A 26,266-nucleotide genomic window follows, 5' to 3' on the forward strand; every position below is an offset into this window, starting at 1 on the left:
ATACGGTCGACCACAATATTCTGCTGTTGCGACTGGCGAAGCTAGGCATCCAGAGCCAGGCTTTGGAGTGGATACAATCATACCTGACTCAAAGGACTCAGAAGGTGGCTCTAAAGAATGTCTCCTCTTCTCCAAAAGCCCTCAGCTGTGGTGTCCCCCAGGGTTCGGCCCTGAGCCCACTCCTATTTATTGTTTACCTTGCTCCACTCTTCACGCTAATTGCCAACTGGGGGATCAAGGCAATTTCATACGCCGATGACACCCAGCTGGTGTTTCCATATTCAGAGGTGTCAGAGACATCCTTTCTGAGTCTGAAGGGGTGCCTACAAGACGTGGCCTGCTGGATGAACACCAATAAACTAAAACTTAATGCCAGCAAGACAGAGGTGATCTTTTTCGGAAAAAGCCCCCCTCCACCATCTGAACTATGGTGGCCGGCAGAGATGGGACACGCCCCCTCTCCCAGCCACTCAGCAAGAAACCTTGGAGTCCGGTGGGACGACAAGCTGTCCTTTGCTTCACACATCCAGCAAGTGGCAGGTTGCTGCATGAGCAAATTGAGAAATCTTCGCAAGATTCTCCGACTTTTACCAACTAGCTGCCGAAAAACTGTAATCCATGCCACAGTTACTTCAAGGCTGGATTACGCCAATGGCTTGTATCTGGGCTTACCAAAGTATCTTATACGACAACTCCAAATGGTCCAAAATGCGGCTGCAAGACTTTTAATGAGGATTCCTTACAAACACTCTATCTCTCCGCATCTCCTTTCTCTTCACTGGTTACCAGTGGCAAGCAGAATAAAATGTAAAGCACTCACCCTGGCTTTTAGATCTCTGTTCGGCAACTGCCCAAATTACCTGAAAGCTAGACTACCAAGATACACCCAAGCCCGGTCCCTTAGATCAGTGTTCGCTTCAGCTGTAAAAATTGTAACTGGACGACCACTAATTATCCAGCCTCCATATCCACTCCCCTATCGCACACCAAGGCCACACCAACGCTCTTTAAAGGAGGTCTGATTAACGCACGCTCTATGTGCAAGCATAATCAAGACATCCACGACCTCATCTGCGACTCAGACCTGGACTGCCTACTGATAACCGAAACTTGGTTAACCGAAGATAGCAATCCTGACATCGCCGTTTCCCTACCTCAAGGCTACTCATTCTTTAGGCAGGACAGACCAAAAGGCAGAGGAGGAGGTGTCGCCATAATACTTAGGAACACCTTCCCATGCCACACCTTCAACCTAGAACCCCTAAAAAACACGGAAGGGCTAGGTTTCTCAATCAAATTGAACGAGCAAACCTCCTTCTCTGGTGGCCTCATTTACCGCCCACCCGGTAACGCCACCGAATTTCTTGATTCACTGTGCGACTCCCTGGGCCACTTTCTTCTCCGATATCCCCACTTCACCTTACTCGGGGATTTCAACCTACATCTCGATTCCAAATCTGATACCCAAGCCATCAATTTCCTCCAAACACTAGAAATGTTTAATCTCCAACAACTAATCTCACAGCCCACCCACCTGCTTGGTCATACCCTAGATGCTGTATGCACCAATCTCTCTTCCCTCATCACCCTACCCCCACTCCCTCAGATCTGGACTGACCACAGCTTGATCTTGTTTCATATCCACAGTGTGCGTTCCCCCTCTCGTAACAACACTAACTCACGCGCCCCCAATTCCATCAACTGGAAAAAAGTCCAAGAAAGCTTGACTCTTAAACCTATGGATCAATCCCATACCCCTACTCTGTCCGGAGATGTAGAAATCGACGCCGACCTCTTTTACAATTGGCTCACACAGGAAATGACAACAAGAAACCCCCCCAAACGTCAAGGCACTTCTCATAAAAAATTCAAAAGCAATGCCCCCTGGTTCACTCCCGAACTGGCCACCTCTCACCTACTCTGTAGGAAAGCAGAGCGGAAATGGCGTAAGTCCTATGACTTTGACGATCGTCTCTTATACACTCAAACAAGAAAATCTTATCTTTCGAGTATTAAATCAGCCAAGAAGTCCTACTATGTGAACGCCATCAAAGAATCCCACCAAAAACAAAAGACCCTGTTTTCCATAGTAAAGTCATTCACCCATCCCAAAACTCTGCAACCTGAAATACCTCCATCACAGGACTTATGCGATAAAATTTCCGACTATTTTGAAGAGAAAATTGTCTCCATTCAAAGCAATTTTTCTCCTTTCTGTACCTCCCCACTCCCCCCTCCCTCGGACTCCCTTCCCGGAAACTTGAGCAGTTTCTCCCCTGTAACTCTTGCGCAAACTAGAGAAGTCATCCTGGCCTGTAAATCAGGCTCCCCCTCCGATCCCTGTCCCCCCAAAATCCTTCACCAAATCATCGACGTGATCAACCCAGTAATTAACGACATAGTCAATTCGTCGCTTAACACAGGAATTGTCCCCCCCCGGTGGAAGAAAGGAATTGTCAAGCCTCTGATGAAAAAGGCTAATAAACCACCGTCTGACTTGACCAATCTTCGCCCGATTTCACTACTCCCAGCTTTAGGAAAAATAACCGAGCAATTGGTCTACAGAGAACTCAGACACTACCTGGAAGTAAATAATATACTCCATCCGCAGCAGTCTGGTTTCCGGCCCAAACATTCGACGGAAACAGCACTGATAGAACTATCAGACACGATCAAACTGCTACAAGATCAGCGAAAAAATTCAATCCTCATCCTTCTTGACCTGACCGCGGCGTTCGACACCATTTCCCATTCCATCCTCATCAGTAGACTGAGGAACATAGGGATCTCAGATCAGGCTCTAGCCTGGTTAAAATCATTCCTGGCTGACCGATCTCAGACTGTCGCTCTGGGCCCTTTTCACTCAAAAGAGAAAACGATTTTCTCAGGTGTCCCGCAGGGTTCGATCCTAAGTCCCCTCCTTTTCAACATCTACCTCATTCCCCTCCTGTCCCTGATTGAATCCTTTGGAATTCCTGTAACCTCCTACGCCGATGACACCCAGCTCATCGTGCCTCTGGATGGTAGTTCCACCAGCGCAGAACTCAACCTTAAGAACTGCCTAACGAAAGTCTTCCATTGGATGAATGCAAATCATTTGAAGTGTAACTCAAATAAAACGGAGATTCTCCCTATCGGCAAGAATACCCCCTTCCGCCCAGCCCTCTGGTGGCCTGACGACTCAATCGCCCCCCCCCAAACTGTAACCACAGCCAGGAATCTAGGCGTCATTTTCGACTCAGATCTCTCATTTGACCACCATGCTAAGACTGTAGCCGGCAAATGCTTCGGGACAATAAGATCCCTAAGAAAGTTCTTTAACTTCCTCCCTCTCGACGCCAGAAAGAGCGTAACAGTTGCCCTTATAATCTCCCGATTAGATTACTGCAACGGCTTACTGGCAGGGACAAAAAAGAGCACTCTCGCTAAACTCCAGAGCGTGCTAAATACAGCTGCTCGACTTGTACTCAAACTGCCCCGAAGAGCTTCCACCTCCGCAGCCCTTCTTTCCTTACACTGGCTACCTCTCCACAAGAGAATTCTATTTAAGATTCTAATCACCGCTTTCAGAGCTTTCAACAAATCCGGGCCAAAATACCTCCACAAACGTTTTCCCCACTACACCCCCAGACGATCTCTCCGTTCGTCACAGGACAACCTCATCCTGCCTGCAAAGTACAATCTGAAGACGAAAGGAGGTAAAACCTTAAGCCACCTAGCCACCAAGGCATGGAACAATTTGCCCAAACACCTCAGGCAAATAACACAAGAAAAACCATTTAGAAAGGCTCTGAAGACTTGGATCTTCAGCTTTCCCGATGATCTCACTAGAGCAGCCATCTAATCCTGCTCTGTTTCCCAGACCGGCCATCAAGAACACTTAGCGCCAAGATGCTCCTTCCGGAGCGAACGCCGCGCTTTACAAATACCCCCACAAATACAAATTCGCATTACAGCCCCTAGAGCAAAAAGAGCCAGGTTAGGTGGACGCACCTTCTCGGCCAATGTGGCGGTACTATGGAATTCGCTACCCCCTGCTCTCCAACAGGCTCCATCCGAAGCATGTTCTAAGCGATTACTGAAAACCTGGCTGTTTGCCCAACCACGCTAGGCACCACGTTAGACTCCAGCTCTTCGACCTAAACGGGCACAACACTGTTGCTATAGCGCCGGGACACCTCCTCGTGAGGTAGCTGTTCGCGCTTTATAAAACTCTGTACTATTATTATTATCATATGCTTAAAACAACTTTCCCAAAGTATAATGCCACTCACTAGCAGCACCCAAGATAATACACTGGGCAGAATAAAGAAACATACATACACCAGATATGCTACAAAGTTAGATATCAAGTTACCCAATAGCAATTACCCCCAAGAAACACCACACACATATCTACATCGGCATTGGGCATGCTTTTTGACTCAGAAGATATATTTTCAATTGGCAAATATCTTTACCCTTGACCCTTTAAAACCAAAATCTTGCGCTCTAAGTTCAGTTCAAGGAATAAAGTATAGCCACCTACAAATTGTTTCAGACTTTGTTTTGCAACAGTTACCAAGGAAAAGAAATTGAGAAAAGCCACCATATTGGCAAAAACATTACGAGGCAATATCAAAAGGAAAATGCATACTCTCTGAAGGTGTCAAAATACAGTGGAACATCAAGCTATCACAGCACTAATGAAAACTATACAGTAAAGCAGTGAAGTGGAGGAACCATGAGTAGATCATATACCTGGATCTATTACGAATGTTTGGAGCAGCAATTGGCACTCCAAAGCATCTTATCAAACATAATATGGGAAGAGGGAAAACATACTGCAACAATTCGAAAGTTGCAAAAACGATGCACGCCCATTCGCATGCATCCATGCACTATATTGATGTCATGAAAAAGAACCCAAAAGCCTGTGTAATGTTCCACATTCATAATGATGGAAAAAGGCTAGATTATACAATAAAGGAAGTGGTCAACGAGTAGAGTTCACTCTGGTACTAATATTATTTTAAATAAATTGATACATATATATGATTTAAAAAAACTGCCGAAGAAACAGACCTGCTTGATTTCCTTTTTTACTTTATTTTGCTGGAGATGGTTAAATTTGGAGGATTTCTCTGCCTCATCTGCCAGAGACTGCAGTCTCTGTTCCTTATCACCTATGTCTTCCAGGAGCTTCTCCATGCTGGCTGCCTTCATGTGGTCCAAGTGCTGTCGGCTCCGATGCTCCTGAGACAGCCTGTGTTCCGTCTCTGTCAGCAGCTGCTTCTGCAATACACCATTAATGGTTCAATCAGCAAACTCAAAAAAAGATTTTCCTATCTCAACCCAGTCTTCTTCTAACAAATAGCGAGACACTTTTACAGATCGTGTAACACCCAAAGATCCATCAAAGCAGAATTGGAGAAGCGTCTGTATTGATTACCGATGATTGATATTGCCTGGTTTAGTGGAACATGGAACATATTCAATTCATGTTCGCATCTTTAAGAAAAACATAAGTTTGTTAAGGATCAATTTATAAGACAGTAAATATATTGTCCCGCTGTTGCCATTGACTCCATTCCTACAGCAAAACGATCAAGGCACCAGGTGCTTGTTGCACTCCGGATGAGTACTTGAGTCAACTTTTCTCCACAGTCATCTCCTCTGCAGGTGATGGTCCAAAGAGAGTTAAGCATCCGGAGTTTGACCTTGACCAGTTAAGTAATGTCTGTACCTCCAAGGAATTTTGTACATAGTTGTGCCGATGTGTGTGTGTGTGTGTGTGTGCCTCCGCAGAGTATCTTGGGAACTGTGAGCAGAAGGTGGAAATCATGGGCAGGCAATAAATGTGTAGGTTGTTCAAATACTGCCTTGCTCTAACACCAACCACTTAACAAAAATACAATCACTGCTATAAAGTAGGCCTGGGCAGAGTTCGTGGGGTTACGCTATGTGGAACTCTGTGAAGTAACCAAAAAATGCTGCTGCACAGAGTTCCGCAAGCGGCGGAGTGTATTACATTGCGCCATTCACACTGATTTTTAGCATTGGGTGTTTGTCCCGCGCTGTAAAATCAGTGCACATGGCACCACGCCTAGTGTAACCGGCCGTTGCTTCTGTCTTCCACTCGAGTGGATGTTCTACATTCTACTCGAGTGGCAGCTTCCTCAAAGCGAACAAAAGGTTTCTCAACCCGAGCGCTAGCGACCATCCGCGACCGTCCACGTAGAGAAATCTCACTGAGAGGCAGCCTGGAGGAAAATGTGGGTAGCGTAACGTTGGTGAGTGTGAACGAGGAAAAAACTCAGCTCCGCTGAGTTTTTCAGAACTCAGTGCACTAAGAAGAGTGCAGAATTTCATGCCCAGGCCTACTATAAAAAAGCATTGGCACAGCCAATAGATCTCGCTTTTGGGACATTATCTGTTTATTTTTAAGTTTTGGCTATGTTGTAGAGTATTGTGGCTGATGTGTTATATGTGGTACTTAGTGGTAATATGTGGAGTTTATGTTGCATTTAGTAGTGTTTCATTCTGTGGTGTGATTATGTGATTTTGAGTGATGTTATGTGGAGTGTATTTATATTGTATTGCGTAAAGTGTAACTATGTGGTGTGTTATTATGTGACACTGATTGATATTATGTGGTTTGTATTTATGTTGTATTGAGTAGAGTGTAAGTATGTGGCATGTAATTATGTGGTATTGAGTGGTATTATGTGGGGTGTATGTGGCATTCAGTAGATTGTAATTATGTGGAGTAATTATGTGATTTTGAGTTTTGTTGTGTGGAGTGTATTTATATTGTATTGAGTAGAGTGTAATTATGTGGCTTGGTAATATGTGGCACTGAGTGATATTATGTGGATTGTATCGATGCTGTATTGAGTAGAGAAGGGTAGAGAATACTCACATAATTACACTCTATTCAATACAGCATCAATACAATCCACATAATATCACTCAGTGCCACAGGTGTGGATGTCTGGCTAAAATTAGACCAGGGAGCCCACGAACCCAACAGTCTGGAAACAATCATCGTGACAGACGAAGGACTTAAGAAGAGCTTCAAACATGCCTTAACAGGCCGCAGCTTCAAATAATTACTCGCCTTGGAAAAGCTTCCGATTGGCGTTAAAACATCCCCGTTTAAAACTTCTACCCAATCAAGATTATATTTGAAGTTGACATTATTTGTAGCAGTTGGCAGCTGCTACTGGATGCACATGAACCTTGGTAAACAAACTTTTTTTTTTAACTTAAATTAATTCTGCTTTGAGTCGGAGAACAGGGCTCCGGAGGCAGAGCAGCGCCTTCTCCCCACCAGCAGCTCAAGTCAAAACACATCTGCAAAATGTTTATGGGTGGTTGGAGGTCCCAAGGAAATCTATGAGAGGGAGAGACAGCAAGAGAGAGCAAGTGTTCGCAAAGGAGAGAGCCTGAAACAGAGCAAAGTAGAGAGAGAGAGTGAGAGAAAGGGGAATGTAAGAAAAAGAGGGAGAAAGAAAGAAGAGAGGGTGGAGGAAAAGAGAAAGTAGAGAGAGGGAAAAGAAGGTGACACAAGAGAAAGGAGAAGAAACGAAAATAGGGGAAGACAGAACAAGAAAGGGAACGGGAGAGAGGCAGCGAAAAAGAAATGGAAAAGGGAAGCAAAAGTAAAGTGCACAGCAAAACACTTTCAGGTTTCCATGGTGTTAGAGTGCTCTGAGAGTCTGAATACGCATGCCGACAATGAACACATCTCTGCGGAGTGTTCACATAATGGGCATGTTGCGGTACATTATTTCATGTTCTTTCAGAAATGTTGAGAATCCAGCGCATACTCCAGGCTGGAACTGAATAAATCTTGCCGCTTGCAGCTTTTCTGGTGTAATCATTATATTTTTTTAAAACAACTTGAATTGTACTCGAGCCCGCAAAGAAGGCGCAATGCAGAGAAGTAAGCTGCGGCAGGCTTTTTTTATATGTCAAAAATCTAAACAAGCATTTACAATGCAATAGGTCTCGCAGTTGTTAGAGTTTGAGCTATTGGCATTGTAAATGGCAATGTCTTTTATTTATGTGTTGGTTTTTAAAACATAAATAAAAGGCATTGTCATTTACAATGCCAATAGGTTAAACTCTCGCAAATGCGAGACCTATTGCATTGCAAATGCTTTTTTTTTATGTAGTTGTCTGTGAACTTCCACTTGCAAGTCATGGAGCACGCCCAGGTCAAGCAGAATCTGTGGTGTTTCTAGACAACTGAAACAGCCAATTGTTTTATGGCCATTTCTTGCAGGGGCTTCACAAAAAACAACCACGAGGACTGACAGGGGAGACCCCTCAGCAATCCTGCATATTAATGTTTTAGGAGAAAAGATAGTTGCAAAAAAATACTAGGTGTGACCGTCTGGACAAGATTGGACAAAACCAAAGAAAAACAGCAGTCTTTTCCACGTTTGGGGTGTCTTTAAAGCCCTAGCCTAGCAACATTTTAACTGCACTCTGCATCTGCACTCTAAATCTGCACTCTGCACTCTGAATCTTGAATCTGCACTCTGCACTCTGAATCTGCACTCTGCACTCTGAATCTTGAATCTGCACTCTGCACTCTGAATCTTGAATCTGCACTCTGAATCTGCACTCTGAATCTGCACTCTGAATCTGCACTCACAATCTGCACTCTGCACTCACAATCTGCACTCTGCACTCACAATCTGCACTCTGCACTCACAATCTGCACTCTGCACTTGCACTCTGCACTCGCAATCTGCAATCTGCACTCTGCAATCTGCACTCTGCAATCTGCAATCTGCACTCACAATCTGCACTCACAATCTGCACTCACAATCTGCACTCACAATCTGCACTCACAATCTGCACTCACAATCTGCACTCTGCACTCACAATCTGCACTCTGCACTCACAATCTGCACTTGCACTTGCACTCTGCACTCGCAATCTGCAATCTGCACTCTGCACTCTGCACTCACAATCTGCACTCACAATCTGCACTCACAATCTGCACTCTGAATCTGCACTCTGCACTCTGAATCTGCACTCTGTATCTGCACTCTGAATCTGCACTCTGCACACTGAATCTGCACACTGAATCTGCACTCTGCACACTGAATCTGCACTCTGCACTCACAATCTGCACTCCGCACTCACAATCTGCACTCTGCACTCGCAATCTGCACTCTGCACTCGCAATCTGCACTCACAATCTGCACTCGCAATCTGCACTCTGCACTCACAATCTGCACTCTGCACTCACAATCTGCACTCTGCACTTGCACTCTGCACTTGCAATCTGCAATCTGCACTCTGCACTCTGCACTCACAATCTGCACTCTGCACTTGCACTCTGCACTCACAATCTGCACTCTGCACTCTGAATCTGCACTCTGCATTCTGAATCTGCACTCTGCACTCTGAATCTGCACTCTGAATCTGCACTCTGAATCTGCACTCTGCACTCACAATCTGCACTCTGCACTCACAATCTGCACTCTGAATCTGCACTCTGCACTCCGAATCTGCACTCTGCATCTGCACTCTGCACCTGCACTCTGCACTCTGAATCTGTACTCACAATCTGCACTCTGTACTCACAATCTGCACTCTGCACTCACAATCTGCACTCACAATCTGCACTCAGCACTCTGAATCTGCACTCTGAATCTGCACTCTGCACTCTGAATCTGCACTCTGAATCTGCACTCTGAATCTGCACTCTGAATCTGCACTCTGTACTCACAATCTGCACTCTGTACTCACAATCTGCACTCTGCACTCACAATCTGCACTCACAATCTGCACTCACAATCTGCACTCACAATCTGCACTCACAATCTGCAGTCTGCACTCTGAATCTGCAGTCTGCACTCTGAATCTGCACTCTGAATCTGCACTCTGCACTCTGAATCAGCACTCTGCACTCTGAATCTGCACTCTGCACTCTGAATCTGCACTCTGCACTCACAATCTGCACTCTGCACTCACAATCTGCACTCTGCACTCACAATCTGCACTCTGAATCTGCACTCTGTACTCACAATCTGCACTCTGAATCTGCAACTGCAAAGCTGTGGGGCGTAGGGCAAGGCTGAGTGTGTTTTTTTGTGTTTTTACATTGGCACACAAACACTACTCTGTGTTTGGGAAACGTTGCTGCTATTGGTACAACCAAACCACATTCGTGATAAACCTGTACGTGTTTGCATTCCGGAGGAAGCCTGGACCACGCAATGAGCTTATGAATTGTTTGTGATTGGCATGCTGCATTCCTTATTCTGTAATATGAGCTCTTGGGCCACTCGTCCCCCTGAGTTTATGTGACCTTTGCGTTCTCTACGGGAAAAGGACTGAAATGATTACAATAGATCGCTTTGCGACAGCAGGCGCGACCTAAAAAGGAGTGAGATGTTAGGAAGCACTGTAGCAAAAACTAACAAGCAAAGAGCGCCCGAGGCCGTCAGTGTGGCAGAAGGTAAACTATTTTAAAGCGGGGGAAGTGTGCCTAAAGAAACTAACGAGCAAAAAAAACCAAAAAACAAGCATTGGAAATGCAATAGGGCTCGCATTAGGAAAGTTTGAGCTATTGGTCTTATAAATCAAAGATTTTTATGTATGTGTTATTCTTTAAAATAGCTAAATTAATAGCTTTGTCATTTGCTATGTTTTGTTATATATGCTATGTTTTGTTGGGTTTTGTTATGCTATACTATATTTTGTTTTGTTATGTTTTGTTTTGCTATGTTTTGTTTTGCTATGTTTTGGTTTGCTATGTTTTGTTTTGCTATGTTTTGTTATGCTATGTTTTGTTATGCTATGCTTTGTTATGCTATGTTTTGTTGTGTTTTGTTATGCTATGCTATGTTTTGTTGTGTTTTGGTATGCTATGCTATGTTGTGTTTTGCTTTGCTATGTTTTGTTTTGTTATGCTATGTTTTGCTATCCTATGCTTTGTTTTGTTATGCTATGGTATGTTTTGCTATCCTATGCTTTTTTTGTTATGCTATGCGGTGTTTTCTTATGCTATGCTATGTTGTGTTTTGTTATGCTATGCTATGTTTTGTTATGCTATGCTGGTGAGGGTAAGGGGTGTGAGGGTGAGAGGGTTGTGAGGGTGAGGGGGTGTGAGGGTGAGAGGGTTGTGAGGCTGAGGGGGTGTGAGGGTGAGGGTGAGTGAGGGGTGTGAGGGTGAGTGAGGGGGTGTGAGGGTGAGTGAGGGGGGTGAGGGGTGTGAGGGTGAGTGAGGGTGGGTGAGGGGGTGTGAGGGTGAGGGTGTGTGAGAGGGGGTGTGGTTGAGGGTGAGGGTGTGTGAGGGTGAGGGTGGGTGAGGGTGGGTGAGGGTGTGTGAGGGGATGTGTGAGGGTGAGGGTGTGTGAGGGAGCAGGGTTGAGGGTGAGTGTGAGTGAGGGTGTGTTAGGGTGAGGGTGTGTGAGGGTGAGTGAGGAGGTGTGAGGGTGAGAGGGTTGTGAGGGGATGTGCGGGTGAGAGGGTTGTGAGGGGGTGTGAGTGTGAGGGGGTTGTGATGGTGTGTGATGGTGAGTGAGGGGGTGTGAGGGTGAGTGGGATAGGCGAGACCTAAAAATCTATCCAACAGCCGTACTGAATGAGTAAAGTGAAGTGCAAAAACCAATCAAATGTCAGAAGTGATCCTTCTGGTGTTAATAATCTTTATGAATTCCATAGTTCTTGAACATGCTGGAGAGCACCTTCAAAGCACAAACAACGTTTTTAACAGCTTAATCGTTGTGATTGGGTGGGTTTTTGCTGGTCAAAAGGACAGCATTCAGGCTGGTTTTCTCAACATGCACAAAGGCATTAAAGGGCTTTACCTGCAGAGCGGTGTGAACTGCAGTGGTAGATCAGCTGCTGCAGGGGAGGAGGAGAGGTGGGCTGATCACCGTGGCCCCTGCGGCTATAGAGGTGATCCGGGAGAGGCTGACCCGGGGGGCCGATGACGAAGGGCACTCTACTTAACCTGGAAGTGGGGGTGGGAGGAGTGTAGATTTTGGTGTTAAGAGGGAGGGCACCAAACGGGGAGAAATGTTAAAGGTCAATGTGATTAAAAAACATGTAGGTAGTTAAGCTGCACATACGGACCAAAATGTCATATTAAGCTGAAAATAAAGTGCAGCTAAAGTATTCACACTGAATAAGGTCCGTGACCTGGAGCCCCCGCTCGGAGTAGTTTTTCCTAACTTGAAGGCGGGTGCCGGGCTGAAACAAAGCGCAGCGCCCATGCACTTGAAACTAGTTTCATCACATAATCGTGTTGCCACATGGAAGAGAAATGTACGCATTCCACCGCTCAGTGTTTAAACAGATTTACAGAGAAGGCCGCGCAGAGAGGCACAGGTTAACGCAGCTCGACGCTCCCATTCAGCCTCTTAAAGTAACTGCACAAATGAGTCTGGATCGAGCATTAAAGAGCAACAAGCAGTGTTGTGGGAGTGGCATCGAGGGTGGCACAGGGAGATTACGTGCCGCTCTGTGAAATGGGCGCCAACACTCAAGCCTGAAGCATACCTCAAAGAAACAAGTTAAACAAGTTTTTAAAAAAAGTACACTGGGGGGAGGAGAATCACCAAAATGTGCACTAACCCTCTATGAACTTCACGAGCCTGCATTCTGGCGTCATGATGTAACACGGCGTCCCTGCCAAAAGACCCCATATTCCGCTCCCCCCAAATGATTCTGCATTTGCTAATGTTTTGTGACATAAAACCGGGAGATTATTATTTTTTTCCCTGCCTTAATTGAAGGAAGCATTTAGTGGAGATTTATCCATTATTGGCGGCGCGCTCGCGCACTCTGGAGCAGGTTTGGACGAGCTTGTAGGATTTATGCGAATGGGCCTGTGGGGAGAGGCAATTTGTAGCCGAGACGGACAATTATAGATGGCCCATGAGTGCAAGAATGACTGCGCCAGGCGGCTAATGGGTAATAAGGCTGCGCCGGCAGCCATGAGCCGCACAGCGGTGTGACGGCGGCTCCAGAGAGCGCCGAGAAGGGGTGCTGCGAGGCACTGGCCGCAGCCAAAGAGAAGGCTCGCGGGGAACTTTAAAGTGGGAGAGGGGCTGGGGTAGAGAGAAGCCAGAGGGTGAGGAGAAAACAGGAGAGGGATACAAAAAGAGTGTGTGGGGAGTTAATTCAATAGATTAGAGTACAGGTGCGTGGGTGTGGGAAGGAAGTGAGAAGGCAAAAGAGCATTAGAGATTTTAAGAGACTGCGAAAAGAAAGTGAGAGTGGGAGAGACGATGGGGGACAGAGAGGCAGTGCTGTAGTGAGGAGAGTGAGAGATGAGTTTGTATGAGAGAAAGTGATAATGAGAACGAAGATAGGTGGGAGGAGAATTAGTTGGGGTGAAGGGTTAGCAGTAAGGATGAACTGGGAGAGGAAGGAGGAAAATTGGAGGGGAAAATGAAAAGAGGGAGGAAAACAATGAAATGTTGAGATAAGCGGAAAGGATGAAGAGAGGGAAATAAAATGGACAGGTATGAAAATGAGTGAGGGAACGAGAGTGACGACAAGAGAAGAATACGGGAACAGCGGAAGCCAGAGAGAAAGGTGGAGAGAAAGACTGAAAACCTGAAATAGAGGGAGGGGGAAGAATCACAGAGAAGAGAGAGACGGACTGAGGCTAGTGAAGTGATTTAGAGAGGCACCGAGAGAGGAGCACTGAAAAACAGGTCCAGGGCTCGAAAAGAGAGACATATATGGTCGAGGTGGGAAATGCAGAAGTCAGAGACAAACGAGCCAAAGTGAGGGAGGAAGATAGCGAGACGATGGGAGAGAAAGCTGGCCAGTGAGAGAGGCAGTAAGAAAGAGAAAATCAGAGAGAGAGAACATAGCATGTAACTGGGTAATGTGGCCCGATATTGCCATGAGGGGGTTCTAGTAATATCATGAACCACAAGGTGACGAGGCAGAGTGGTTTATAAATGTCACAGGAACCCTAAGATGGCAATGTAGGGCCATATTATGTACGCATGGTACCCATTGTGTATTTTAAATGGTATACATTAAGTTTGGGAAAGTTAGCTTGAAAAAGCAGTTTTCTAAAAAGTGAAGTTGGCACTGGGATTTGATTGGAATTATATATAATGTTTAGGCTTCTTTTAACTCTCCTTTAATAAATTGGTAATTGAAAAATGGTGAGGGTCATTGGATTTAGAAGATTCTGTGAATGCTGTGTTTACCGCACAATTATGGACTTACACTGACATTGAGAGAGAAAGCTGGACAGTGAGAGAGGCTGCAAGAAAAAGAAAAGCAGAGAGAGAGACAGAGAGAAAGAGGAGAACATAAAGGCACAGCGAAATGGAGAATCAGAGACAGAAAAAAGACGAAGAGAAAAGCATAAAAGGAGACACGGCCTGGCGGCCGTGAAACTGAAAGTACGGCCGACCGGCCGTGAATAATTAGGGGGTGAGAAATGCGCTCGGAGGGCTGCCTTTGATGTGGTAATCCCAGGCAGGCAGGCAGGCAGCTGGTGGCATTGTGCACACGCTTTTTAGGGCTTGCGCTTGCGCAATGACCTAAAAAGCACATGCACTGCATGGAATCGCCAGTGGAATCGCCAGTGGTGGTTAAACACTGGATAAGCCACAATAGAGCTTCGCCAGCTATGCGCAGAAGCGCATCAGCAGGCGAGCCCTAAAAAAGACCCAAAAAGAGTTTCCCTTGAGGGAGCGAGCAGAAAGTTAATTACAAACAGATGGTTTCAATCAATCAATCAATCAATCAGAGGACTTGTATAGCGCGCTACCTACCCGTGAGGGTCTCAAGGCGCTGGAGGGGGGTTGGCGCCGTTACTGCTTGAAAAGCCAGGTCTTGAGGCGTTTTCTGAAGGCGAGTAGGTCTTCAGTCTGACGTAGGTGGGTAGGTAGGGTGTTCCAGGTTTTGGCGGCGAGGTGGGAGAAGGATCTGCCACCGGAGTTAGTACGCTGGATGCGGGGGACGGTGGCGAGGGCGAGGCTGGCGGAGCTGGCGGGAGGGTGTGTGGAAGCTGAGTCTGCTGTTCAGGTAGGCTGGTCCGGCGTTGTGGAGTGCTTTGTGTGCGTGGGTGAGAAGTTTGAAGGTGATCCTCTTTTCGACGGAGAGCCAGTGGAGGTCTCGCAGGTGGGGGGTGATGTGGCAGCGGCGGGGTACGTTGACGATCAGTCGGGCGGAGGCGTTTTGGATGCGCAGGAGACGACGCAGGTGTTTGGCTGGGATTCCGGCATAGAGTGCATTGCCGTAGTCCAGCCTGCTGCTTACAAGGGCCAGCGTTACCGTTCTTCTTGTCTCGGTCGGGATCCATTTGTAGACTCTGCGGAGTGTGCAGAGGGTGTTGTAGCAGGAGGAGGATACGGCGTTTCAAAGCTCGCTCCCGCAAGGGAATCGCCATACGTGCACATGTTGCCATTGAAAGCAATGCAAAACGTGCACTTTTTTGCCCGAAAAAGTGAATCGATTCCTAACGGTCTCCTCCTATGCGTAGGCGAGAACTAACAAAAAATACAACTGTGGAACATGGCAACATGTTTCTTGGCACTTGGAAGGGTAGCTGGGTGTTCTTCGAGAACATAAAAATGAGTTGTGTGAGAGTCAATTAAAGCTATGCTTGCACTCTGCCCCCACTCCAACCCCTCCCCCCCTTTAAATTCCCTATTGTTTTCCGAGCATTTAGCTGCACGGTGTCCCTCAAGGCAGGAAATCCACGTGGTGAAACGGCCGACAGAAATATTCACTGATTAGCCTTGATTTTAGCATGCTATTGAATTTTCCAGTTCTTCAGGGCACTGCGTTTAATACATTTTGGATTTATTTTAAGAGCCTACTAGGGTGCTTAAGGCGCCTACTGCAGAAAGCCAAGTGCCTAAACTCAACAGGCTTCAATTCTAGTCTGAAAGCTCAAGAGGTTAACATGTCAGCTGTAAAGTTTATCTTAACATGTCACAGGCCCCAGTCCCATAAGGGGGTAAGTCACTTGGTTAAGGCGCATGCTGCGTAGCTGTGAGTGTTACCTGCACATAAACGGCCCAGTTGTGAATGGGTCCCCCGCTTTGCACCACACCACTCAGCTTCCACCTGGGGCGATAACAAAGAGGCATTGAGTGCTGAATTGAAGCAGGCTTGTGGTACCAGGCTGATGAGAACATATTATTTTCTAGTGCCTGTCGTGGCAGGATGATATCTGTGTAAAATGGTTTCAGCACTCAAGCTTATCGCGTGGTGTCCCTGGTGAGAACTGTAGGAGAGTAGGGTCTGCAATCCTATGATCACCCCAGATATTTGCTTTTTGCTTCACTGGTTTACGACTTCCCTGGCTGTGGGCCTGCTAATCAGACCCACAGCCTAGCTGTTCTCTCTCTAAATTGACTCACATGTACCTTAGGTGCATTTACCAATTGGTACTGGGCCACCTTATCAGTCCCTGTACAGTATACCTTAGGTATCCAGGGCATAGGTGTACCCAGGGCCTACCAGGGGCTGCAGCATGTATTATGCCAACCCTGGCTGGCCATCTAAATCTGACACAACTGGCTGCACGACAGCTGGGGCAAGGTGGTGTAATCACCCTTTGCTTTAGATATAGTATACCTATATCTAACCCTAAAATGGACACATGTATTCCTATCAGTCACTCCTATGGCTGGCCTTAACAATCCTGAAGGCAGAGTGCTTGGAATCATGTGAGATGGTGCTCTGGCATGAGCTGAGCCCGTTTGCAGCTTGCGGAACCAAGTCCTAATAGCTGTTCCATGATAACGCGTACCATATACTCTTAAGTGCATTATAATCCTCGCGGTTATTTGCCAACTCTGGTATCGCTTTATCAAAACATGTCAAGTAAGGTGTCATACGAATTGGAATACTAACCCCTCGCCAATTCTGGCGACGGGGTTAGCTTTCCACCCTTCTAGAGGGACACGACATGTATGTAACTGTGGAGAAGTGTGGCTCAATGGTTAGAGCGGCAGACCCTGATGCAGAGGTCTAGCCCGGGACCAGGGTTCAATTCCCCGCCTCGGCGGGTCTTGGGCTCAAAAATTCCACGGACCTGATAATTCTCACCTCGGTGCCTATTCCAATCATGGAGTCCCACTCTGCAACTCTGGGCAATAGCTTGCTTAATCTCCACAACGGCCCCCACAACGCTAAGGATGCCTGGCCTCCATCTTGGGGGTGCCCAGGAGTGGACGCCTCACAGGGAAAGCCAGGATGGGTTCCACAGCGGTATTCGTACAAGCGCCTTGAGACCCTTGTGGGTGAGTAGTGCGCTATACAAGTATCAATTCAATTCAACCCCGGTTAAAGTTAACTCGAGCCTCAGCATCACAAAATGGATGCTGCCACCACAGACACAAGTCTGACCTCCTGCTGCTGGGAGTCCTTCCAGCGAGGAGAGCTTGGACAAAGGGTTTCCTGTCAGGGGCGGTGCTAGCACCATCCCAGACAGGGTTTTGTGTATCCCAGGTAGGCAGGGCTTTGAGGAAGGTGACTGCAAGTGGCACCCGGGTGCTCACTGTGCATATGTCGGCTTGAACCAGTTCCAGGGGCACACCAGCCCCTGAGCTGGGGAAAGTCCGGACAGGGCAGAGGGGTGTAACCACCCCCCTTCCTGGTCCCACCCATGGGCAGGACCTAGTCGCGTGCCAGCCCCTTTCTTTAGTATAAAGGTAGGAGCGGGGCCCCTTCCCAAATTAGATAATTCTGAATCTTGACTACTTTCCACGAAAGAACTCTTGAACATTTCTGAAGACTCTCCCTTGTGGCTAAGGAGTAGCCACCCTGCACCAGCGGGCACCATCTAAGCGCATGCAGTTTGCTGCAAGTCCATCCTCCGGATCCAGACTGCCCAGCTCGACGAGACCCAGATTCCCTGGCACCTCTGACCTCTACCTACATCATCAGCCCAGCTGAGATTCGTGGGTGTGACGAGACCTGAAGGGACCGGCCATCTTCAAAACTGCACAACGCTTATCCAGCACGACCGCCGAGGGATCCTCGAGTGAGTGCTTTGGGGTTTGAGAAGCCCTAACCCTGAGCAGCTCCAGCACCGAAGTCCAGCCCCCCAGCCTCCACGAGATCTGCGTGGGGCCCTTCTGCTCTTTGCTGCTCACCGCGTTGTCCAGCCACTTGCCTGCTGGCTTGTAGCCCTCCTGACGACGAACCACGACACTTCCATCACTGGTCTGGTTGCTCCAGACTGGCCCTAGCTCCCCTCCAACAGAGGAGCACCCCGGACCCTCCTGGTCCACTCCAGACGCCATCTTGACTTCACCGCGTGGGCTTGCCTTTGCCAAGGCTTGTTGCCCCAATCCTGGTCTCAGCAGCGCCGACAGCAGGCACCTTCGTGGGACAGCTCGCACCTCCATCCTGGTCGCCGACAACGCCTCCTGGTCCGAGAGACTGCAGAGTCCAGCGTCGCCCACTCACCTGGTCGAGGTGACTTCATCCAGTGCCGTCCTGGTGCCCACCTAATCACTGGCTAGTGATTAAGAACTGAGTCCCCTCTGCTTTCAGGTCGTCTCCATCATCAATCTAGGCTTGGATCACATCGAACATCATCACTGGTCGCCTGCCAGCAAATTCTTCTTTCAGGCTCCATAGACTGTAACGAGGATTCCCGACGTCTTTTGAACCCTATGCAGCCGCAGCCCCTGTGCTAGGTAACCCGAGCATTTCGGTGCTCCAACGTAGGTTCACTATCTAAGTGTCCAGATCCTTTTTTGTTTTCAGCCTAACTAGTCGGATTCGTCCGATAACTGTAACTTTACGAGATACTAGTATCCATAGACTTTGTCCCGCATCCCGCGTGAGAGTGCACACTCTGCACCCGATCTCCCTAGGCCTCCTGCTCCTAACCTGAAGGTTCAGTAGTGTATTCCTAGCGACCCTGAAGCCTCTGGATCTAGTTACTTACCTGCTAGTATTTCGCATTCCACTTTTGTAGTATATGGTTTTTCGTGCCCCTCGAGCATTTGTGTAAATTGTGCAACTTAAAGTATTTTCTTAAGAGTTTTGTTATGTGCTTAGCTCCCTGACTTATAAAGAGATCAGGGTAGACTTGTTATAAATAAATATCCTTTTATTTTCATAACAACTTGTGTGGTGTCCTTTCACTTGGTGTTCAAGGGGTATATGTGATGGTATAACAGCTGGCTTAACACGCCCTCTAGAGTTTAGCCTAAAGACTGCTCTTGTCCATGCTACTAGGATAGCTGGTCTATAAGGTTGACTTACAACCAATCATCAATAAGGGTCGTTTGGAATGATACACAGTGATCACTAGAATAGTGAGCACTACATATCAGGCCAACTTCTCACATTGGTGAGCAGCGGTTGGGATTTGAGCTTGCTGTTGTTTTACCACACGTATCCTAAGAATATCATTTGAAAGATCACATAAGTACCAAGGTACATATAACTTAGCTTAGAATACTCTGAGTTCTACTGAACCAGCTGTTGTAGTTTAACAGGGCTTAGCACACCCTGACTACAACTCTTAGCAAGAGATCCGTAGGCAAACAAATAGTGTAGGTAAGTGCACCACTTACACCTCACTAGAAAAGCATGTCAGACAAAGGAGAGAACTCAGAGGCTCCCCTTATGTCAGTTGACCCTCCACAGGTCATATCAAGATATGCAGCTCTTAGCTTCCAGGAGATGAGACAAGTGTGTACCTCCAGGAAGCTAAAACAGGGTTCTAACCCTACCATCCCATTTCTGATAGGTCTCTTAGAGACTTATGATGCAAGGAGGGCTTCTAACACAGGCCCTTCTAATCCAGATGGGAACATGCCCCCCTTAGAGGGAACCCTTGGGGACCCTGACCTCAACCTCAATGGAACAGTTAGTGAAGGAGAGGAAGAGGATCAGGAGTTGTCAGGGGATGAGGCAGACAAGGGTCAGGTAGAAGTCAGTAGACTCACCAGGACCAACTTAAGCAGGCATGAGAATGGACTTGGGGGACCCCCAGGCCCACTCTCAGGCAGGCTTAACATTGGGAGTGGACGAGTTAGGTCTCATTCCAGAGGCTCTAACAGATCCATTCGAACCAATGGCTCTCAGGCCTCTTCTCACAGAGGGATGACATCCCCTCAGAGAAGAGAGCATGAAGCTAAGATGAGGGAAGTCAATCTGAGGATTGAAAGGGAAGAACTTGCCCTGGCCAAAGAGAGACTTGCCTTTGCTAGAGAGCAGAAATTGAGTGGGACAGACCCCACTGGTGGCAGCATTCTCCCAAGAGAAAAAGACAGGAGTTTAGACACTAGACACCTGAGTAAGATAGTGCCCCCCTTTAAGCAAGGGGATGACATCCACAAATGGATGACTGCTTTGGAGAGGGCCTGCACTGTCCAGTGCGTCACCCAGAGTCAGTGGGCAGCTATCTTGCGGCTCTCCTTTGAAGGCAAAGGTAGAGATAAGCTCCTCACTACTAGAGCTGAGGATGCTAACAATTACCAAGTCCTGAAGAATACACTGATTGATGGGTTTGGCTTAACAACTGAGCAGTACAGGTTGCTGTTCAGAGACACCCAGAAAATTCAGTCTCAGGATTGGTCTGACTTTGTGGATTGTGCCACTAAGGCTTTGGAAGGCTGGTTGCTGGGTAGTAAGGTTACTGATTACACAGGGTTGTAGAATCTGATCATGAGAGAACAGATTTTAAATAACTGTCAGAACCAGTTGTTGCATCAGCACCTTGTTGACTCGGATCTGACCTCTCCCCAAGAATTGGGAAAGAAGGCAGACAGATGGGTCAGAACAAGGGTCAAGCAGAACCAGGCTCAGAACCAGGGTGGTCAAAAGAAAGCAGACCAAAAGGGTAGTAATAAGAGTGAACAAAATGACCAGAAGTCTTCGACAGGTTCCCAACATACCAAAGAGGGTGGGGTCAGGCTTCACAGCAGAAAAAGAAGACTCAAGAAGGCCAGTCAAAAAGGTGGTGCCAATACTGTAAAAGTAAAACTCACTGGTTTAGTGAGTGCACCAAGAAAGGAGGGCAAACTCCTACCACTACAGCCCCTAAGGCAACTGCACCCCCTAGTACAGTCAGTAGTGGTAGTGCACCTCCCAAGGGATTAGTTGGGTTAACCTTGGGATCTGAGGGGTATGACAACCTTGTTGGCACACTCACTCAGGCTGTCCTTGTCTGTACAGGGGATGTGGATATATCCTCTGATGCAAGTCCCAATACTTTGGGCAAATACAGGCAGACACCTTTTATTAATGGAAAAATGGCTCAGGCCTACAGGGACACTTGTGCCAGGGTCACAATGGTGACACCTAACTTTGTGGACCCCGGACAGATCATGCTAGGTACAGACTACCTAGTGACCAATGCCAGCAATGTCACTACCCACCATAGTATGGCAATTGTTGATTTCTCCTGGGGAGGGGTAAGTGGCCAAAAGAAAGTTGTGGTTAGTTCAGACCTCCCAGTTGAATGTCTGTTGGGCAATGATTTGGAAACATCACTATGGTCAGAAGTGGAGCAGAGGACTCACATGGAAATGTTAGGCTTGCCAGCACATGTCCTTGCTGTGACTAGGTCACAGGCCAAAAGATGCCCCACTGAACAGGTGCTGTATCCTGGAACAATGGACCAGACACCTTCCAAGAGAAGGAGCAGTAGGGTTAAGGCATTGCCTTCCCCCTTGCCCACGGTTGTGGATCAAGTCTCAGAGGAGGCTGACCTCAAAGAACTGAGGGAAACTGAGCCTAAAGAACTTGAACCTGATCAGGTTGAGTTTCTGGGCTCAGGGGGACCCTCCAGGGAAGACCTGGGGAAGGCACAGTTAGACTGCCCTTCACTTGAACCCCTCAGACAGCAGGATGCTGCTGAGGCTGCAGGGAACGCCACAGGTGCCCACAGGGTATACTGGGATGATGGACTCCTGTACTCTGAGTCAAGAGACCCCAAGCCTGGTGCAACCAGGAGGCTGGCCATCCCCTTGTCTCAGAGAGGTTTCCTTCTTACCTTGGCCCATGAGATTCCCCTTGCAGGACACTTAGGCCAGAATAAGACTTGGGACAGACTTGTCTCACACTTTCACTGGCCTCACATGAATGAAGATACCAAGGAGTTTTGTCGCTCCTGTGTCACTTGCCAAGCCAGTGGTAAGTCAGGTGGCACAACAAAGGCCTCCCTTATACCACTACCTGTGGTGGGGGTACCCTTTGAAAGAGTGGGGATTGACATTGTTGGTCCAATGGAACCCCAGACAGGATCAGGGCACAAGTTTATACTGGTGGTGGTGGACCATGCCACCAGGTATCCTGAAGCTATTCCCCTTAGGACCACTACAGCACCTGTTGTGGCAAGAGCCCTAGTTGGAGTGTTCTCCAGAGTGGGCTTCCCTAAGGAGGTTGTCTCTGACAGAGGTGCAAACTTCATGTCAGAATATCTGACTGCAATGTGGAAGGAATGTGGTGTCAACTACAAGTTCACCACACCCTATCATCCACAGTGCAATGGGCTTGTTGAGAGATTCAACAGGACCCTCAAAGGGATGATTCATGGACTACCTGAAAAGCTCAGGCGTAGATGGGATGTCCTGATACCCTGCCTCTTGTTTGCTTACAGAGAGGTCCCACAGAAGGGGGTTGGCTACAGCCCTTTTGAGCTTCTGTATGGGCATCCTGTAAGAGGACCCCTTTGTTTGGTGAAGGAAGGATGGGAGAGACCTCTCAAAAAGCCTGCAACCAACATTGTGGACTATGTACTTGGTCTCCGCTCCAGGATGGCTGAGTACATGGAAAAGGCATCTAAAAACCTTGAGGCAAGCCAAGAACTCCAAAAAGCTTGGCATGACCAAAAGGCTGTCCTGACTGTGTACAAGCCTGGACAGAAGGTGTGGGTGTTGGAGCCAGTGGCCCCAGCAGCACTCAAAGACAAATGTTCTGGGCCCCACACAATCATTGAGCAAAAGGGAGAGGTCACCTACCTGGTGGACCTTGGAACTCCCAGGAGCCCCCTCAGGGTGCTCCATGTGAATAGGCTCAAGGCATATGTCGACAGGAAGGACATGAGCTTGCTCATGGCCACAGATGAGGGACAGGAGGAGGAGAGTGACCCTCTCCCAGACCTGCTTACTCAGAACCCTGATGATGGGTCAGTAGATGGTGTTGTCTTTTGTGGCAGCCTCTCTGAGCATCAGCAAACAAGTTCTTCAATCCTTTAGACATATGTTCTCTCTGACACCCAGTCAGACCAATTGGTGTACCCATGAGGTTGACAATGGGGACAGTCTGCAAGTTAAGAGTAAAATCTACAGACAGCCTGATCATGTCAGAGACTGCATCAAGACAGAGGTGCAGAAAATGTTGGAGCTGGGAGTCATTGAGCCCTCAGATAGCCCTTGGGCTAGTCCAGTAGTTCTAGTGCCAAAGCCTCACACCCAGGGTGGTAAGAAAGAGATGAGGTTTTGCGTAGACTACAGAGGCCTCAATGCAGTCACTAAGACTGATGCCCACCCAATACCAAGAGCAGATGAACTTATAGACAGATTGGCTTCTGCCAACTACTTAAGTACATTTGACCTGACAGCTGGGTATTGGCAAATCAGGTTAGCTGAGAAGGCCAAGCCCAAAACAGCATTTTCTACCCCTGGTGGGCATTATCAGTTTGTGGTAATGCCCTTTGGTTTGAAAAATGCACCTGCCACCTTCCAAAGGCTGGTGAATCAAGTTCTCACTGGGTTGGATGACTTCTGTGCAGCATATCTTGATGATATAGCTGTCTTTAGCTCCACCTGGGAGGATCACCTGGTCCACCTGAGGAAAGTGTTAGAGGCACTGCAGAAAGCAGGTCTCACTATCAAGGCCACTAAGTGCCAGATAGGGCAGACACAGGTTGTATACCTGGGCCACCTTGTAGGTGGAGGCCAGGTTCAGCCACTGGAGAGCAAGATACAGGCCATCAAGGACTGGGCTCCTCCAACCACCCAGAATCAGGTTCGATCTTTCTTGGGCCTGACTGGTTATTACAGGAAATTTGACAGAAATTATGGATCTATTGTGACTCCACTTAATGACCTGACAAGTAAAAAGATGCCAAAGAAAGTTCAGTGGACAGCAAGCTGTCAAAAAGCATTAGATGACCTAAAGCAGGCCAGGTGCACAGCACCTATCCTAAAGAGTCCAGACTACTCCAAAACATTCATTGTCCAAACAGATGCTTCTGAGTTGGGTGTGGGAGCTGTTCTATCTCAGCTGAATTTTGATGGTCATGACCAGCCCATTGCTTTTATTAGCAGAAGGCTGACCCCCAGAGAGAAAAATTGGTCAGCTATTGAGAGGGAGGCCTTTGCTGTGGTTTGGGCCCTGAAGAAATTGAGGCCATACTTGTTTGGCACTCATTTCAAGATTCAGACCGACCATAAGCCCCTCTTGTGGCTAAATCAGATGAAGGGTGAAAACCCCAAACTACCTAGGTGGTCCATTTCCCTACAGGGGATGGATTTTACAGTGGAGCATAGACCTGGCACTGATCATGGCAATGCCGATGGGCTCTCCAGGTATTTCCACTTAGAGCAAGAAGACTCACCTGGTCAAGGTTAGTTTATTGTCCCAAAGTTTGGGGGGGGGGTCCTATGATCACCCCAGATTTTTGCTTTTTGCTTCACTGGTTTACGACTTCCCTGGCTGTGGGCCTGCTAATCAGACCCACAGCCTAGCTGTTCTCTCTCTAAATTGACTCACATGTACCTTAGGTGCATTTAGCAATTGGTACTGGGCCACCTTATCAGTCCCTGTACAGTATACCTTAGGTATCCAGGGCATAGGTGTACCAAGGGCCTACCAGGGGCTGCAGCATGTATTATGCCACCCCTGGCTGGTCATCTAAATCTGACACAACTGGCTTCACGACAGCTGGGGCAAGGTGGTGTAATCACCCTTTGCTTTAGATATAGTATACCTATATCTAACCCTAAAATGGACACATGTATTCCTATCAGTCACTCCTATGGCTGGCCTTAACAATCCTGAAGGCAGAGTGCTTGGAATCATGTGAGATGGTGCTCTGGCATGAGCTGAGCCCGTTTGCAGCTTGCGGAACCAAGTCCTAATAGCTGTTCCATGGTAACGCGTACCATATACTCTTAAGTGCATTATAATCCTCGCAGTTATTTGCCAACTCTGGTATCGCTTTATCAAAACATGTCGAGTAAGGTGTCATACGAATTGGAATACTAACCCCTCGCCAATTCTGGCGACGGGGTTAGCATTCCACCCTTCTAGAGGGACACGACATGTATGTAACTGTGAACCCCGGTTAAAGTTAACTCAAGCCTCAGCATCACAAAATGGATGCTGCCACCACAGACACAAGTCTGACCTCCTGCTGCTGGGAGTCCTTCCAGCGAGGAGAGCTTGGACAAAGGGTTTCCTGTCAGGGGCGGTGCTAGCACCATCCCAGACAGGGTTTTGTGTATCCCAGGTAGGCAGGGCTAAGAGGAAGGTGACTGCAAGTGGCACCCCGGTGCTCACTGTGCATATGCCGGCTTGAACCAGTTCCAGGGGCACACCAGCCCCTGAGCTGGGGAAAGTCCGGACAGGGGAGAGGGGTGTAACCACCCCCCTTCCTGGTCCCACCCATGGGCAGGACCTAGTCGCGTGCCAGCCCCTTTCTTTAGTATAAAGGTAGGAGCGGGCCCCCTTCCCATATTAGATAATTCTGAATCTTGACTACTTTCCACGAAAGAACTCTTGAACATTTCTGAAGACTCTCCCTTGTGGCTAAGGAGTAGCCACCCTGCACCAGCGGGCACCATCTAAGCGCATGCGGTTTGCTGCAAGTCCATCCTCCGGATCCAGACTGCCCAGCTCGACGAGACCCGGATTCCCTGGCACCTCTGACCTCTACCTACATCATCAGCCCAGCTGAGATTCGTGGGTATGACGAGACCTGAAGGGACCAGCCATCTTCAAAACTGCACGACGCTTATCCAGCACGACCGCCGCGGGATCCTCGAGTGAGTGCTTTGGGGTTTGAGAAGCCCTAACCCTGAGCAGCTCCAGCACCGAAGTCCAGCCCCCCAGCCTCCATGAGATCTGCGTGGGGCCCTTCTGCTCTTTGCTGCTCACCGCGTTGTCCGGCCACTTGCCTGCTGGCTTGTAACCCTCCTGACGACGAACCACAACACTTCCATCGCTGGTCTGGTTGCTCCAGACTGGCCCTAGCTCCCCTCCAACAGAGGAGCACCCCGGACCTTCCTGATCCACTCCAGACGCCATCTTGACTTCACCGCGTGGGCTTGCCTTTGCCAAGGCTTGTTGCCCCAATCCT

At 48.0% G+C, this 26,266-nt stretch overlaps 1 protein-coding gene across 1 annotated transcript in view; it reads right to left on the reverse strand.

The window, feature by feature from the left end:
* The window catches only part of LOC147707857 (uncharacterized), a 910,329-nt gene that overhangs the window by 108,753 nt on the left and 775,310 nt on the right, over positions 1–26,266 (reverse strand). Inside the window, exon 44 of the mRNA XM_086925682.1 lies at positions 5,065–5,274. Within this exon, the coding sequence (XP_086781808.1) occupies positions 5,065–5,274 (210 nt within the window). The remainder of the gene's footprint in view (positions 1–5,064; positions 5,275–26,266) is intronic.

The sequence above is a fragment of the Lissotriton vulgaris genome, chromosome 6, assembly GCF_964263255.1.
Source record: "Lissotriton vulgaris chromosome 6, aLisVul1.2, whole genome shotgun sequence".
Taxonomy (NCBI): Eukaryota; Metazoa; Chordata; class Amphibia; order Caudata; family Salamandridae; genus Lissotriton; species Lissotriton vulgaris.